The sequence below is a fragment of the Prinia subflava genome, chromosome 5 (assembly GCF_021018805.1).
Source record: "Prinia subflava isolate CZ2003 ecotype Zambia chromosome 5, Cam_Psub_1.2, whole genome shotgun sequence".
Lineage (NCBI taxonomy): Eukaryota > Metazoa > Chordata > Aves > Passeriformes > Cisticolidae > Prinia > Prinia subflava.
The window spans coordinates 48431686-48447334 of record NC_086251.1 but is presented as its reverse complement, the minus strand read 5'-3'; the positions used below and the strand labels follow the sequence as shown (position 1 = coordinate 48447334).

Below are 15649 nucleotides of genomic sequence, written 5' to 3'. Positions count from 1 at the left end.
CATAGCTGTGCAGAAAGGTCCATTTGGATGTAGCTGGGGTGCAGTCAGATCAGGATGGGTGGGCAGAGAAGCTGTCTCCACAGCAGCCTAGCAGGCACCAGTGGCCTTTAAAGCCTTTATTAATATTCCACTCTCCTAATATGCTTTCTCTCAGGAAAAAGTCTTTCATAGATAGTATCAGAACCAGTTTTCTGGCACCAAGCTAGATTTGGTACCTATTGCATTTATTTTCAGTGGGAAGGCTGAACACTTTTAAGTGGCTTGTTTACATCCTCCTAGAAAGCCCATTGCTCAGGCTGAGATGGGTACAGCTCCTCATCCTCCAGCCCCGCATCCTTCCCCATGTCATGCCCCAGAAGAGATGATCTGCCACCAATCCCAGACACATTATCCCTTCATTACAGAAAAAAACACCCATTTTTCATTCTTTATTCTCTCACTTTCCTCTTGACACTGTCCTGCCCAAGCTGAGCTCAAGTCCCTCAAGTTAAAACCTGCTGTGCTCATGTTTCTGACCCGCCTGTCTTTCAGAGCCCCCACGGCCTCTCTCCCATCTTTGCCGCATCAGGGTGCGGGGCCTGGTCGGGAGGAGCCGCATCAAGCTGCTGGACACACTGCCCCTGCCAGACAGACTGATCCGCTACCTGCAGCACGACTACTCGCAGTGACCCGGCACCGGGAGCAGCAGCGCCCGCCGCCACCAGCGTGGTGCACGCCGGGGAGGAACTGCTGCTGGCGTGGTCAAGCACCCCCCGTGACTAACCTAGAGAAATGTGCTTTTGGGGCATGAGGGAGGAGAAAATGGAGGAGACAGCTAACATGGGAGACTGATGTTGCGTTTTTCAAGAGAAAACACACACGATTCGCCTCAGACCTTAGTCTGCAAAGAAAAGGAATGAAAGCAAACACTGACAAATGAGTAGTGCTGAAGCAAGTATCGGTGAGGAACTCAAAAGTGTCCTGAAGCTGTGGTGGAGCATAGCATCCTTGCCATGGTCACAACTCAGAACTTGTACAGAATCAACATATGCGGGAAAACAATCACGTTACCTTCACTGAGTGAGATTTGTATTGTAGTTTTTATTCTATTTGGATTTCTGCTAAGTGTGTTGGTTGCTAATTCTCTGATATTTTGACACCACCTTGCTAACACTTCTACTTCAATTTTTTTGTACCTTTCTTATTGAGTACTTGATTTCTGAACCTTCAAATCTCAGAACTCTTTAATAGACTAAAATCCAGAAATGCTGAATCCTTTAAAAGTCAAGGAAAGGTTTACTTAAGAAGGATGGAAGAATTATATTTGCACATAGTGAATGCAGTTCATTCTGTATTATATTTGCAATAGGAAGTAAGCGAAATTTTGCTTGAGAGAATTTCCTAGACTGGAGATTTGGAAGCAATCCTAAGCGCTTTTTGGGGGTTTTTTTTGTTTTGTTTTTGGTTTTTTGTTTGGGTTGTTTTGTTTTTTGGGTTTTTTTTTTTTTTTGGTGTAAATTAGAAGTAGCTGCACTGTAAACAGTAGGTTTATGCTTTCATGAAGCTGGTGTCAGAACAGGACAAAGCCCTAGAGGAGCAGGAACTGAGAGTGATGTGAAGGAGAGAGGCAACACTGCTGAACCAACTTATTCTCTTCCTCTCCCAAATGATCTTATTCTCTACAAAACCCAGCCTCCCTGACTTCCTTGGACCTCTGTGGTTCTAACAATACCATGATTGAAAGTAAGAGAAATTATTTCAAAATTACTGAATTCAAACTGCAAATTTTATGGAAATGAATACCCAGAATTAGGTTTCCAAATCCTTATTCAGGTGCCTAAACAATGCTGAATTGCTTGCACCAGGTGGTGTTCCACATAAACCTGGGGAATCATATTCAGTATCAGATGTTACTGAGGCAGAAAAAATATCCCAGAATTTAGCCCTGAATTTTCTGTCTTTGGAAGTTTGAAGTATCTATTAGCTTCCTTTGACACTGATGAAAGCTATTATCTCAACTTCTTTGAAAATTAGGTCACCTATTTACAGCTCAGATCCTCAACTGATTTATGGCAGCTTAACAAGTCACCATCTATCTGCTGAACCACTATAATTGTCCGTGAAATTCTTTTATTGAAGTTTTTAACAAGTCACATTCCCTCACAGCTGGGGAGGCCAAGGAGACCATGAACAGATATTGCCAGTGACTACAGATCAGTTCACAGGTGTGACTTTCTGAACTGCTTTGATGAGTGCTTTATTCCTCACTAGGCACCTGAGAAAGAACGGAAAAAACTAAATTTGGAGCTACATCGTTGAAGATCTTGTGCTAGAAGCACACTCCTTACCTTAGGTGACAGAGGAGCTGTGCAGCATGGTCTGCTTGGATCCCTCACCAGAGACCTTACAGATCTGGTTTTGTTTGTTGGTCTGCGTAGCATCCATGGAATATGATAGAAATCTAAGTAGGGAAAATACATTGCACTGAGTTTTATTTGTGTGGAGTTTTATACCTTAACACATGACTAAAGTGTGTTGCACAAATACAAGTAATACAATCTGTCTGGGCACACAGACTGTGATGGCTTTGTGTGAAATGTGTTCATCACTTGTGGACAGGATGTGAGCAGAAAAAGGATTGGTTACAGGATTGCTTACTCTGTCCATTGCTGTCCCCTTTATAAAGGCAAAAATTGAAAAACCAACAGTTTCAATTCACACTGAACACTGATCTTGTAAAGCTTTGGAAACTCAGGTGAGATTCCTCCACTGGTGAAGTTTCATCCAATAACTTCCTTTACTACCAGTTTAGGATCTATTCACTTGTCTCCTGCAGTGTGAACAGGGAATCGATTCAGGTTAGAAAAATGTTGTGTGAATAGAAAAGGATGGGGAACAAGAAATCTCTATATCAGTTCTGCCAGTGAAGGCCCTGTACTGATAAGCAGTACCTGGAGAGACAGAAAATCACTGTGGAATTCATGCATCTCTCACTTTCTGGGGCTGAACAACAAAGGCCTGGGTCTTATATTGATTGATATAAATCAAAAGTCCTTGAATTCAAGTAAGTGTAACAAGGCAGAGTTGTAGGGGATGGTGGATACAGACAGAGCTTGATGGAGACCACTTCAGAGTTTGGTGTGTGGTGACAGCCCTGGAGACCCTGGCAGGGACAAGGGTTCACAATCACCAAGTACATGTATAACTCCAGAAGTGGGATTTCATAAGTATCCCAAACTGGGAATTTCCCCTAAGCCAACATTTTTGTGTCCACAAAAGTCTAGCAAGTAGCAATTTCTTTTTATGTCCTAGAAGAAGCTGAAACTGGGTTTGAATGGGATAAATATGGAAAGCACATTTCTTCTTTCAACCAAGACACCTTCATTTCTACTGGGAGCACCATGTCCTGGTTGCTGTCAAGGATCTGTCCTGGGCAGAGCCAGGTATCACTGGTCTGATGGGAACATAACACAGCTGTGGGAAGGATAAGTGCATGCTGTGCTCAGAAACTGAGGTGAGGAGAGTCTATCTGCTGGAGGGGGAGTCTGGTAATTACAATGCTATTAAGTCTTTTCTGCTTGATCTTTAAAGTAAACCTTCACACACTCAGTTTACATTTATTTGCACTGAAATGGAGCCCACTACCTCTCCACTCCAGTCACTGACATACTATTTTGTGCACAATACTGAATCTGCACAAATTCAATGTGCCTTTAATGCAACAATCTACAAGTTGCTGTGAAAAGAATAATAACCCAGGCAAGCCAGGCTTTGTAAGCAGATCAGTAATTCTAGTGCAAGGTAAAGTGGTTTGTTTCTCCAGAGTCAAGGACTTCATGTGAAATGTTCTAGGAATATTTCATTACCAGGTTACTGTACTTTTTTTTACTGCAACATGTGCAATTCACTTGATGTTCTTGTGCACTTTTTTGATTTTTTTTATTTCAATTTTTATGAAAGTTTTTTTCATTTACCTCCCCCTTCCCATTATTTATAAAAACTATTGTGTTTTTAAAAAATTAGCTCTGCACTGTTCTAGTAAATAGCAGCTCTCAAATGTTATGTTTGCATCTTTCAAACAAAGTATGAATAAACCAGTAGATTCTTAAGGACTATCAGCTGTCCTGAATAGCAGCAACAACCATCGACCAACCAAACACAAAAATATCCAGGAAAATTCTGAATCTATCCAAGCTTGAACAATTAATAATTCTGTTGTTAACCTCAGGGATGAGAGAACAATAAGTATTGCTAGAGAGGAGGTAGAGTTGCTATTATTTGCAAACCTTTTGGAAAGTCTCACACATCCCCATTCAGGGATTTTGAATATACTTAACAATTGTCTTCTGTTCATTTGTGTTTTACTTCACTGCTGCTCCAGTTCAAAGCCCCAGCAAGGGCCACTGCCTGCCTTGGGCTGGGGTGGGGGGGAGCTTCCATGTCACAAAGGATTTTGAAAAAGTAACATTAGTTTAAATCTGAGTGTAGGAGCATAAATATTTGAGTCAGAGGTCATTTAGAATGGTCTGTTTCAATCCTTCATCATAACTTTAAAACACATTATTCTACTACATGGAAAATGTGCAGCAATATACATTCAAATATTTTTTAAAAAGAGATTAAAAGAAGGGGAAAAAAGAAAACTAGGAATTTCATACTCAAAAGATAGAAACTTGGTTTCAACTATCTTTTTTCTCTGGATTTCTTCAGAAATTAAATTTATACAGCGGCAATCCACTTTGCCAAGTATTTTAATTTTTATAGAAATCCTGATTCTGGTGTGATCCACAGCACTTTGAAATTTCTCTAATGAACTCAAGGAGGAACACTTGAACACAGCAACTACTGCAATACCAATAGTTCATTCCATGACCTGGTCTGGCCACCCAGATGGAAATCCAGACCAATACCAATGCTCTGCATTGATAGTACTGATACTGAGTTCAGCATCTGCCTGCATCTGGATTACATGACATAGAGCAATTGATGTGAGAAAGCCCCCCATTTTCATGTAAAAATATTCTCTGCCTACAGGTCTGTAAATTAAAAGCCCTTGTTCTCCTGCCTTTAACTTCAATGTCTCTGATTTCTGTTACTTTCCTTCTGGAGAGGGACAGAGTTTCCTCATGGATTTTTTTCAAAAAAAGTGAAAGGCATCTAAGTATGTTCCTATTTTCACTTCTGGATCAAGAGCTAACCTGATGCCTTTAACCTCTAGATTAGCTCTTTAGCACCTCATGCCTTGCATGTAGCTTTGTGGTAGCAAAGACATTTCCTGCACTCTCTCCTACAGGAATAGTCTATACTGGCTTAATACATATCAAGTGCCAGCAGGGAGAAAGCAATGAAAGCCATCTCTGTTTCTACTGTTCGTCTGTACTACAAACACATTCCAGACATTGTTTCCATAAAAGCGAACATTGGTGGGATATGTGAGGTTTGGGGAAAGAGTAAAGCACTTTTAGCCTGGGAGTAGAATCACAGAATATTTTAAGTTGGAAGGGACCCACAAGGATCATCAAATCTAACACTTAAGTGAATGGCCCATACAGGGATCAAATCCACAACTTTGGCATTATTAGCACCAGGCTCTAACCAACTGAGCTAATCCCAGTGGTAGGTCATATCCTAATAAAAGCTGCAACCTGATTATATAATACTAAAGCCACCAGACAACACAAAATTATACTCTACAATTGCTGCAGATGATAGTTTTTTTAATTACTGCAATGCACTCGAAGTGTTTTCTGGTTTTACTCCTTGTAGAGATACCAGGAGTCATAGAGAGCCATGCTAGTCAGAGGCCAAACCAATCAAGGCCACTTCTTATTGAGTCCTGGGAGAAGTTCCCAGTAGCTTCAGCAACAGCAGGTTCAGGCCCTAGGAAGTCACAGGTGTCCACTCTTTGGCCCTTTTTTCTCCCAAAATGTATTTCTCTTGACTCCAGTATAACCGGATAGATACATAAGCCTGCAGTATTAAACATCTCATATCTCATGTTCTGTGTCTTAGTACCACCTTCTCCACGGGTTTAGAGAAACCTAACTTAAAAGCACTTCCTAATAAATTCTCCAATGCCAATTTGTTAAAAAAAAAATAGGGAAATACTAGGCAAAACATTTACAGCTAGGTCTTGTGATAACGCCTTAAAATCAGGCAAAATAAAATATGTTTCTCAACCAGAAATAAAGGCAGTCTATTCTTTCCTTTTTTTCTTCCATCATACCTAATGGTTTTGTATTAAACTGATACAATTCCTCATTTATTCTCTTGATGCAGGACAATTCCTGACGTGGAAATTCATCCCTCTTCCATTTGCACCAGCTTGGCACTAGCTAATATCCTAGCCCCATAAGGATTACTTCTGATTTATATCCATCTGAATAGGCAGAGATTTCAGCCCTCATATCTCCCCACCAGTTGCAAATCAAACCCGTGTCCACCCAGTGGGGCAAAACTAAACAGATTGCATTTCCAGAATCACCAAAATAAAATTACCTTTCTTCCCTTATTTTTTTTTCTTTTAATTCTCTCAGTATTTACATACAACAAGAGCTTAAATCAATCACAAGTGGTTTCTATATCAAATACCATCCTTCCAGTCTCTTGCATGCAAAACGAAATGACCTGAATATCTTGACTTCTCTGGAATTACTTTAAAGTACAAGAACTCTTTGAATGCATTTAATTCATTCCATTTCACTGCTGCCGCCGCAGGGCAGCCCCAGAAAGATGTTCCCACGTGGAGGAGGTCTCCTAGGTGTTACAAGTGCGGCTCGGAATGGCCCGCAGCGCCGCTCGCCGCGGCTCAGACAATGCCCATCGATGAGAGACCTGGTGTGCCTCATGCTGCACGCCACCGCCTTCGCAAGGTTTATTCCCGAGTTACCGCCGGGCACGGAGAGGAGAGCGCAGCCCCAGCACCTGCCCAGCAGTTCCTGATTCCCTGCAGCCCGCCCACGGGCAGAGGTGTGACCGCCGGCCCCCCGCGCCTGCCGCTCACGCCCGAAGGGTGACCCTCAGGAGCTGTCGTGTTCGGCGTGACCCCGACACCCGCCCCGCTAAAGATAGCCAAAAACATTGAAGATGGGCGGGGGGATGGCGGGCTTGGTGGGGATGGGTTTCAGAACCATGGGCCTGTAGAGTTTCTGCCCCGGGCCATCGGCCTCCTTGCAGAAGTGCGGCAGCTCCGCGGGCAGCGTGGCCGCACCCTTCCTCCACAGCCCCAGCCCCGGGAAGGGCGACGGGGGCAGCGCGCCCGGGGGCTGGTACACGCCGGGCCCGGGGCAGGGGAAGGGGCAGCAGGTCCAAGCACCCACTCGGCCCGACAGGGCCCCGGAGGGCTCCTTCTCCCCGGCGAGCGGCGCAGTGTCCGGGGGGCTCTCCGGGGCCCCGGCGTCTGCGCTCCTTTTGCTTTTCTTCCCCTCGTAGGGAGGAGGGTCTCTGGGGGCTTGGAGCCCCTCGGCGCTGGCAGGAAAGGCTCTGGCCGTCAGGCTCTGGCCCGGCCGTGGCTCTTCCCAGAAGGACGCGGGGAGTTGTCGCTTCCTCATGGGCACCTGGTCCGGTCGGGCAGCCTCGGGTTTCTGCTCCTGCAAAACCCCTTCCCCGCTGAGGCTCTCGTCTGCCTCGGCTGTCCGCATCACCTTCTCGGCGGCAGCCCCGCCGAGGGCGCCGGGGTCAGGTGCCTCGGGCTGGGGGCCGCGGGCCCGCTCCTCTGCCCCCCTGCGCCAGCCGCACTCGGGGGGTTTGCTGGGCTGGCACCGCGGGAGCCGCGAGTACTTCTGAGAAAACCGCTTCAGCTGCTTCTGCAAATATTTTCTGTGGTCAACTGACCGGCGACAAGGAGCTGATTTATCCAGAGCCGCTTTGATGTCGCTGGAAGCCAGGTTAACGAAGTTCAGCAGAGTTTTTACCTCGCTGTCCGATGCCATCTCACTGAATGCACCGTGCAGAGTTGCCCATGAAAAGTTTATAATCCTTCTTCAGACAAACCTTGGCAAACCTGCGAAACATGACAGGCAGACTTTTGAGCAAGAAGCCTTGGTTCAAACAGCACCAAGCAAATGGAGGGAGGGTGGGGGGACATGTCTAACTTCTCAGCCACGCAAACAAGTTGTTCGTCAGCTCGCTTCCACGCCGGAACTGCTGTGGGAGCGGACGCGTGCCCGCAGCCCACGGCCCCGCGCTGCTGCCCGGCTCCCACCGGCACGGGAGCGGCTCACACGGGCACGGGAGCGGCTCACAGCGCCCGCCAGCTCAGCCTAATCTTGTTACGGAGCCTGGGGCGGACAGAGCCGGGGCGGCCGCCCTGGCAGCGAGCACGGACACTCACTCACCCGGCCGCCGCAGCGTTCCCCACCGGTGCTGGCGGCGGCGTCTCTGCAGAGGAGAGAGCCCCGTCCCCGCTAATCTCGTTAGGCAGGTTACACACCGCCAACCTCGGCGCAGGCAGCCCGGGCCCGCCAGTGTTTGGATGTAGTTTAGCAAGCACTTGAGCAAGCTGAATGAATATCGACTCCAGCGAGTTCGGGGCTCTCCCAGGCCAATCAGAAGCCACTTTGCCAAATACAAAGCATCCCAATCAGGCATCAGCCTCCCCTCCTTGCATTCTTTGCCATCACAAATTGTCTCCATGGGGACAGCCGCAGAAAGACAGCTAATAAATACAATCATTTCCCCATGATTTCTACCATTCTCCCTATCCTCCTCTCTTCGATGGAAACCTTTCATTTAAAAATCACAGAATCCAAAGTAAAAATGCTGAAGATCAGTTAGGAAAGTTTAGGCAACCTTTTCTCTGCATTCTCCAAAGCTGTCTGGGGGCTGATACTAAACATGCTTCATTGGCACAGGACAATATAATACGGAGGACTGGACTAGCCTACTTTTAACCGTTCCCCATCAGAGCATTTTTTTTTTAAGGGAAGGATGATGTCAGAAAAAGGTAGGAAAGGAACAAATCTCTAAAGAGATGTGCAGATATCCATGGAAAGGGAGCTTGAGCGCTCAAGAATCTTGTCTTTATGTTTGCCCCCTCAATTGAGTTACACAAAAGCTGAATTACCCATTCAAACTACCCGAACAAAAGGATGGAGTTGGATAGTACTCTTGCATCTGTAGTCAAACAGTTAGAGACTTAAATCGAGTCGTCATGATGGAGAAAGAGTTAGACAAAGCCCATAGAATTGCCATCAGCAAACATTTTCCTGTGTCATATTAGTGGGTCTCCATGACTCCCCCTGGCCTGGGGACAATAGCACAAGTTTGCACACTCGACTACTGTCACCCTGCCAACGCTGGCAAGGAGCAGAAACAGGACAATCCTTTAAGGGGAAAGCATGCCCGCTGCAGGGAAGGTAAGAAGAGAGGGAAGAAAAGGCGTGTGAAATGCTAATTGAGCTGCTTCCTTTACTGATCCAGAGTTATGCGAGCCCTCTGCCTTCTCGAAGGCTTGTCCCTAAGGGGTGACAATTACTTAAAAGCACAGTGAAACCTAGAGCTAGAGGAAAAGGAGAGCAGAAGAGCTGCCCTTGGTGTGCACTGATGATACAGAGCTGGCAGCAGCCTGTGTGCCAGCCAGCACCCGCTGCCTCCCACAGCTCAAGAAGCTTTGCTCCTGCTCTCCAGTCACCAACACCCTGGAGGATGGGAAGACTGGATAGGGATAGGGGCACAGGACCTGTGCACCCATCATCAGGGAGATACTGCCAGCTCTGAACCAAACACAGATGTGTGCTGAGGAAAGCAGGAACTCAAGTCCAAGACAAAATCTACTTTACTGACATGAGGCATCAAAGGTCTGAACACTGAGGGATGAAAATAGACACATTTTACAAGTATTTTATTGACTGTTATTTTAGTTTATTTCTATTTATCCAATTTTCATCAGAGGAAGCCATTATATGACAGTCTGGGCAGAGCCCTCAGGGATGACTCTTCAGAAACCCTGATTTGGGGTACTCATCCCTATTCACATCTTTTCTCTCAGTCTGGCCTGAGCCACATGTTGTGATGCCCAGGCTGAGGTGTTTCTGGTCTAGGGAGACCCTGGGATCAGGACATCCTGCAACAGAATGTGCTGCAGAGCTGTTGGCACCAGGGTGGGCTGTAACACAGTGGCTGATTTGCTACCTGCAGGTGTGCCTCTCTCCTCCCAGTGTCTGTGTGGCCTGCACAGCACTTCTGTGCAGCTGAGGCTACAGGGAGAGGTTTTGTCTAGCTCACTGAAAGAGATGCACACCAAGAGGTCACGTCTCTCTTTGCAGGAATAAACTGCCTCTTGTGCTTGAGCTTTTAAACCCAGCCTGGGACACCACATTTCATGGTGGAATCTCCCACTAGAGGCAGTTGGTTTCCCAAGGCAGAAAAAGGGGGAGATAGAGAGATATGTGACAGGTGCCTGAGAGTCAAAGATTATGTCAGGATATTAATGAACTATGTCCTCAGAGGCCTGGGAAACTCATGCCATGTATTATGAGACCTACACCTAATCATGGGAGTTCCAGAACCTTGGGCTGTGCTCTAGCCCTGAGGGCTAGTGGGTCAGTGGGATTGAGGAGGGTGGATGTGACCTGCCTGCTTATTGGGGGATAACAACAAGCACACCTCCAATACAGTCACTGCAGAAGCCCTTTCCAAGCTCCTACACTACAGCCATGCCCATCTTCTCCCAGAAGGATGCTCGTGCAGGATGTGGCTCCTTGGGCACCACATGGCAGGGGTGGAGGGGGTCCCCACGCCTTGCTACGCTCACTGCTCCACCATCCCATTCCCCTGCAGCTGGTAACAGTGGGGTGCCAGAGGGGAATGAACCAGCAAGCAGGATTTAAAAACCAGAGCAACCCACCCTTTCAAGGTCAGACTCAGGTTGAGCTGCACGGGGTTTTCTCTAAGAGGCCACCGGAGCCCTTTTGTTCCTCGCTGCTCTTGCCATGTTCATCCCAATGTACATGTGAAAGGAACAATTAACAATAGGGCACTCCTCTATGAGGATCCAATGCACTTTGAAGTGTCCACCAAGCAAAGGCTCAAGAATGATACATCATTTTCCACTGTGAACATGTCAAACTAGTACAGCAATTGAAAAAATGTCTCCACATGCCTTCCCAGCATGCAGACAGGGACCAGCTGGAGAGCTACTTCATATCCGACATGTCACCCCCTGACAGCTGTCTTCTTAGGAATTTTTGGTATGTAAAGTTTTCTAACTCCTTTTTTTTTAAGTAAAGCACAAGAATAAATCCATTCACTTGAAAATTGCAGCCAGGCCTCCCCTAAAATGAAGTATTTCCTTTGAGACTAAATGAAGAAGAGAGGAAAGAATGTTTTCTTGCACAAAAATATCTGCAAACTTTTTTTAAAGTGTCACTAATTGTCACTTTTAGTCACTTCTGCACCAAAACCTGACAAAGTTTATTTCCAGGCTGAGGGGCTCATTCAGCAAAGGTATTCCAGCATTAGGTTATCCTGGGCCATGTGAGCACACCCACTAGCCAAAATGCACACCATTACCCAGGGTGGGCATCCTTCCCCTATAAGTGCCAGGAGCATTTCAAATAGCAGGAACACCTAAATCATGCTGGTAAAGCAAAGGCTGCTCAGTGAACAACTGAGCAGTACAGAGATGATACAGAGGAGAAGAGATAAAAAATAAATTTCCATTGTTTGATAAAATTTTTAAACTATTTTTCCCCGTTTTGGTGACAGTCCTGTTACTCCTTGTTGTGCCTAATGGATGTGGACTTTGAAGCAAAGAGAAAATGGGGCTCCAGCTATTTTGAAATGTTAGACAGTTAGCTGGAACATCTCAGATGGGCCACATGTAAATTGTTCATTTTCTTTGTCCAATCCACTATGGGCAGTTAAAAGCAAAGCTAATTCAGTTGCATGATGTGTTTTCACTCACCTGCTGCCTCCTAAGCCTCTGCTTTGTCTTCACACTTGAGAAGAAGAGCCAAGAACCTGAGGGGAGGTGGTGATGATTCATGGTGAAACCAGAAGTACTGGCCTGGAGAGGAGCACTGGGATGGAGGAAGACCACTAAAGCTCTTCCTTGGGGATCCTCATGTTAGATTGTGTGTTGACAGTGACTCAAGTGGAAAGGCATTAATGATGCACTGATGGCACAAAAATGGAAGATGTTATTTACCATCATACTGCAAGAACTGGGTGACCTTAAAGGTAATTGCAATGGGAGAGGAAAGGATTGCAGTAATTCTGAGCCATGCACCTCAGGAACTGATAGCAGGAATATCTGTCATGGGCAAAAATGTCATTGTCTGTAAATGAGAAGGAAAATGAGGTCATAGGATAAAAATGAATTTCCCTCCATCTAGTGTGACCTTCAAAGTGTGTGGAGGGGAGAGGGATGAGGGAGAAAGGTGGTGTGGTACTGATGGCACTCGGGATCTCAAACTGGCTGAGAGCCTGGCCCCAGCCTGGGATGGAATCTTGCCCATTCCAGGACCAGCAGGTTCCTTTAAAAGGGATATCTGACAGTGTGTGCATAGGGGTACAGCCAAAGGCCTTGGCATCTCTTCCTGCACCCCAGCATGCAGACGCTGCAGACAGCTGCAGGGACATCTTTCCCTGGCACTGATATTCACAGACTGGTCCTGCCCCAGAGCTGAGCCCTCTAAGCTCAGGGGAAGAGAATATGGAATTTCTCCCCATTCTCATGCTGTCCAGTTGTCCCCTTTCCTCACCCTCCACATCTTCTTGTTGAAACTAACACCTCTGCTCCCAGGAGAACCGCAGCCTGGCACTCCAGCAGATGAAGCTTTGACTCTTTCCCTACTCTCCTTTTTTTTTTCCCTCTTGACAGTCTGCTTTGACCTGAGTGACATCCTCTCTTTGCTTTCAGTCTCTGATTTTCTGCACTTGGGGACAGACTTGGAGCAGGCAGTAAGTGTTGAGGCCGTGCAGAGACAGCACGGGGGGGCTGCTGCTACCCCACAGCCTGCCATTCAGGCAGATGGTGGAGGGGGCCGATGTGAATAGTTCCTGTCAGTCTCACAGAGAGGACTTTACAATTGTGCTACGTGTTGGACTGCACGTGACTAATGCCATTCTTCGGCAGGCTGCAGGCAGGACACAGCTGTTTCTTTAGGGAGAATTTTGTTTTTCTGGGCAGAAAAAAGCACCCATGACAATATTGTATCCATGTATCCAATATTACGCTCCATAATTAGGCATGATCAAAGCCCATCCTGCCTTTCTCTGCCTCTCTTTCTGGTAAATAAGGTAATGATTTTTAAAAAAAGGCTGGCCTTGTTTTGGTCCTTCTGAAGGTTTAAATTCTACCTCTCCACATGGCAAGTATGCACTGGAAAAAGCAACAGGGCCAAATATAGGTTTCTTTACATAACTCTGGAGTAAATAAGTATTTCAAGAGTAAATGAGCTCCATGACAAATGCTATAGGGTGTGTCTGTTGATGCAAAACAGTGCTGCAAAAAGAGTTTTAAAAATATAGACATTAATATGAACATATGAAAGGGTGCCCACCTTCTCTTGAAAGTTGCAAAATAAGAAATACACAATAGGCTCTGGACAGGGAAAGAGTCTGGATCTTGAGTGCATGGTACAGGAGAGACATGCCAGACCAGAAGGGCAGTGTGTTCCTCCTGCCCACATTTTGGCCAGGCTCACAGCCCTGCTCCCTGCTCCACTCTCTTTGGCAAGGCTTCCCCCCATGGGTGTTTCTGCACCGAGGGCAGTGCTGGGCTCTTCAGCCCAGAAACACACCCCTGACACTGCTGCACCTGCATTCCCCCACCCTGTGCCACAGCCCGGCTGGGTGCACGGGCACCTGGCAGCCCTCGGCACCCGAACACGGGGCAGGCAGCCCCAGGCAGTGCTGCCTTGAGCTGCCCCCCATGTTAGGATGACCATGAGGCTTCAGGCAGGCAGCAATCTATCTAGCAAGGCACAGTGTGTGGTTCTGTCACCAACATTTCCTTCTGGCTGCCTCCCTTGTGGCAGTTCCAGACACGGTGTCTGCCCACCAGCACTGCTGATAGAGTGTGGAGCAGGGCAAGAGCCTTGATCACCCACAGATATGTGCAGGCACCGGCTCAGCACAGGGGGAGTCCAGAGAGGATGAGCTTTGCTTAATGTACCTTTGCCATCTCCTCTAAAGGGTGAGCTAGGAGGGGTCTGAACAAAAGGGTGTTTCTGATCTCTTTCTCCTCCTGTAACAAGCTGTGTTTTTGTGACATAGCAGCCCCAGGTCAACCTGTGTTTGTGCACCACAAACTGACCTTGGACCCACACTCGTTTGAGGTATTTCATACATAGGATTGATAGAGACAATAAAAACTAACACTACTGTTGTTGTTTCTCTTTGTTGATAAACAGTTAGAAATAACAAGGGTCATTATTGTCAAACCAAAACAAAAATTCCTTTCTTACCTATAATGACAGAAATAGCTGATGAACTACAATCCTCTTCTTGGACCAGATCTTCAAATACTCTTGGTGGTCTGCAGTACAGAAGCTATGGGGGAGTTCTTGCCGTCCCAATGTCCTACTGGAGGCATGCTAGGATGAAGACTCAGTATCCAGCCTAGCTGGGCTGAACCATCCATGCAGAAGGCTTAGAAAACACTCTAAAGATCTCTAAGTCTTCTCTACATTACCTGTTGTCTTGATTGATAACTTTAGCACTATTCATGGTTTGGGGAATTCAGCCACCTCTGCAGGAGGCAGCCACTGCACAAGGAAGTAGAACCAGCATGTACCAAGTTCAATGTCATCCCTCCACCCCAGTTTTGGAAGCGTCCTTCTCTAAAGCTGACCTTGTGCTTCAAAGGAGTATGGAAAGGTGACAAGGGCTGCAGCTGTTACTGAGGGTCACCGTGGGAACGCCCAGGAGGGTCTGTAGCAGGTGAGTGCCTGGAAATGTGAAAAAGTGCCAGGAAGTGCACACTGCACTAGATGAGCAACCCAGGCACAAGGAGGCACAAGGAGCCTTTCAGGGCCTGCTTTTCTGCAGGTTGGATAGATGGAGAAACTTCCACAGAAAAGGCAATGACCATCACACAGACTGAAGAACGGAGGCGCTTCTCTGCAGTGCCAGCTGCTGCCACCCTCACTGCCCTGACGGTCCCCGAGCGAGCACCCCTGAGCAGAGCACCTGGTGAGAACGCCAGGTCTGCCTGTCGAGTCAGATGCATTTGGTTCCTGGGCTGTGTCGGCACAGGCAGGTGGCCATGGCCTGTGGAAAGGCCGCTCGGCCGCGCTCTTTGCCGCGGGAGCAGCCGGCACAGGCCGGTGGCCGTGCCCTGTGGAAAGGCCGCCCGGCCGCGCTCGGTGGCCATGCCCTGAGGAAAGGCCGCTCGGCTGCACTCGGTGGCCGTGCCCTGTGGAAAGGCCGCTCGGCCGCGCTCGGTGGCCGTGCCCTGAGGAAAGGCCGCTCGGCTGCGCTCGGTGGCCGTGCCCTGAGGAAAGGCCGCTCGGCCGCGCTCGGTGGCCGTGCCCTGTGGAAAGGCCGCCCGGCCGTGCGCGCTGTCGGGGCCGCGCCGGGCCCGAGCGGCGCCGTACGGCGGCGGTGCCGCCAGGGGGCGCTGCGGGAGCCCCGCTGGGCCCGGCCGCGCAGCCACCAGAGAGAGCGGGGCTCCTGCTCCGCGCCGGGGCTCCCTCCCTGCTTCCCTCCCTGCTTCCCTCCTTCC

The 15649-nt window shown here is 47.7% G+C and overlaps 2 protein-coding genes across 4 annotated transcripts in view; one reads left to right on the top strand and one right to left on the bottom strand.

The window, feature by feature from the left end:
* The window catches only part of ASB2 (ankyrin repeat and SOCS box containing 2), a 28850-nt gene extending 27413 nt beyond the window's left edge, over window positions 1-1437 (top strand). For both annotated transcript variants that reach the window (XM_063399274.1, XM_063399273.1), the window contains one exon: window positions 532-1437. In XM_063399274.1, coding sequence (XP_063255344.1) covers window positions 532-668 — 137 coding nt within the window. In that variant the 3' untranslated portion in view covers window positions 669-1437. The remainder of the gene's footprint in view (window positions 1-531) is intronic.
* A 20-nt stretch (window positions 1438-1457) lies between these two features.
* Window positions 1458-11995, bottom strand: FAM181A (family with sequence similarity 181 member A). 2 transcript variants are annotated; one of them, XM_063399276.1, is made up of 2 exons: window positions 11885-11995; window positions 1458-7981 (listed from the first exon to the last, which is right to left on the bottom strand). In XM_063399276.1, exon 2 carries the CDS (start codon window positions 7908-7910, stop codon window positions 7041-7043), a length of 870 nt encoding a protein of 289 aa, XP_063255346.1. In that variant the 5' UTR covers window positions 7911-7981; window positions 11885-11995; the 3' UTR covers window positions 1458-7040. The 2 variants fall into 2 exon arrangements, with proteins under 2 accessions (XP_063255346.1, XP_063255345.1); XM_063399275.1 differs by lacking the exon at window positions 11885-11995 and adding an exon at window positions 8316-8548.
* Between the last annotated feature and the right edge of the window lie 3654 nt (window positions 11996-15649).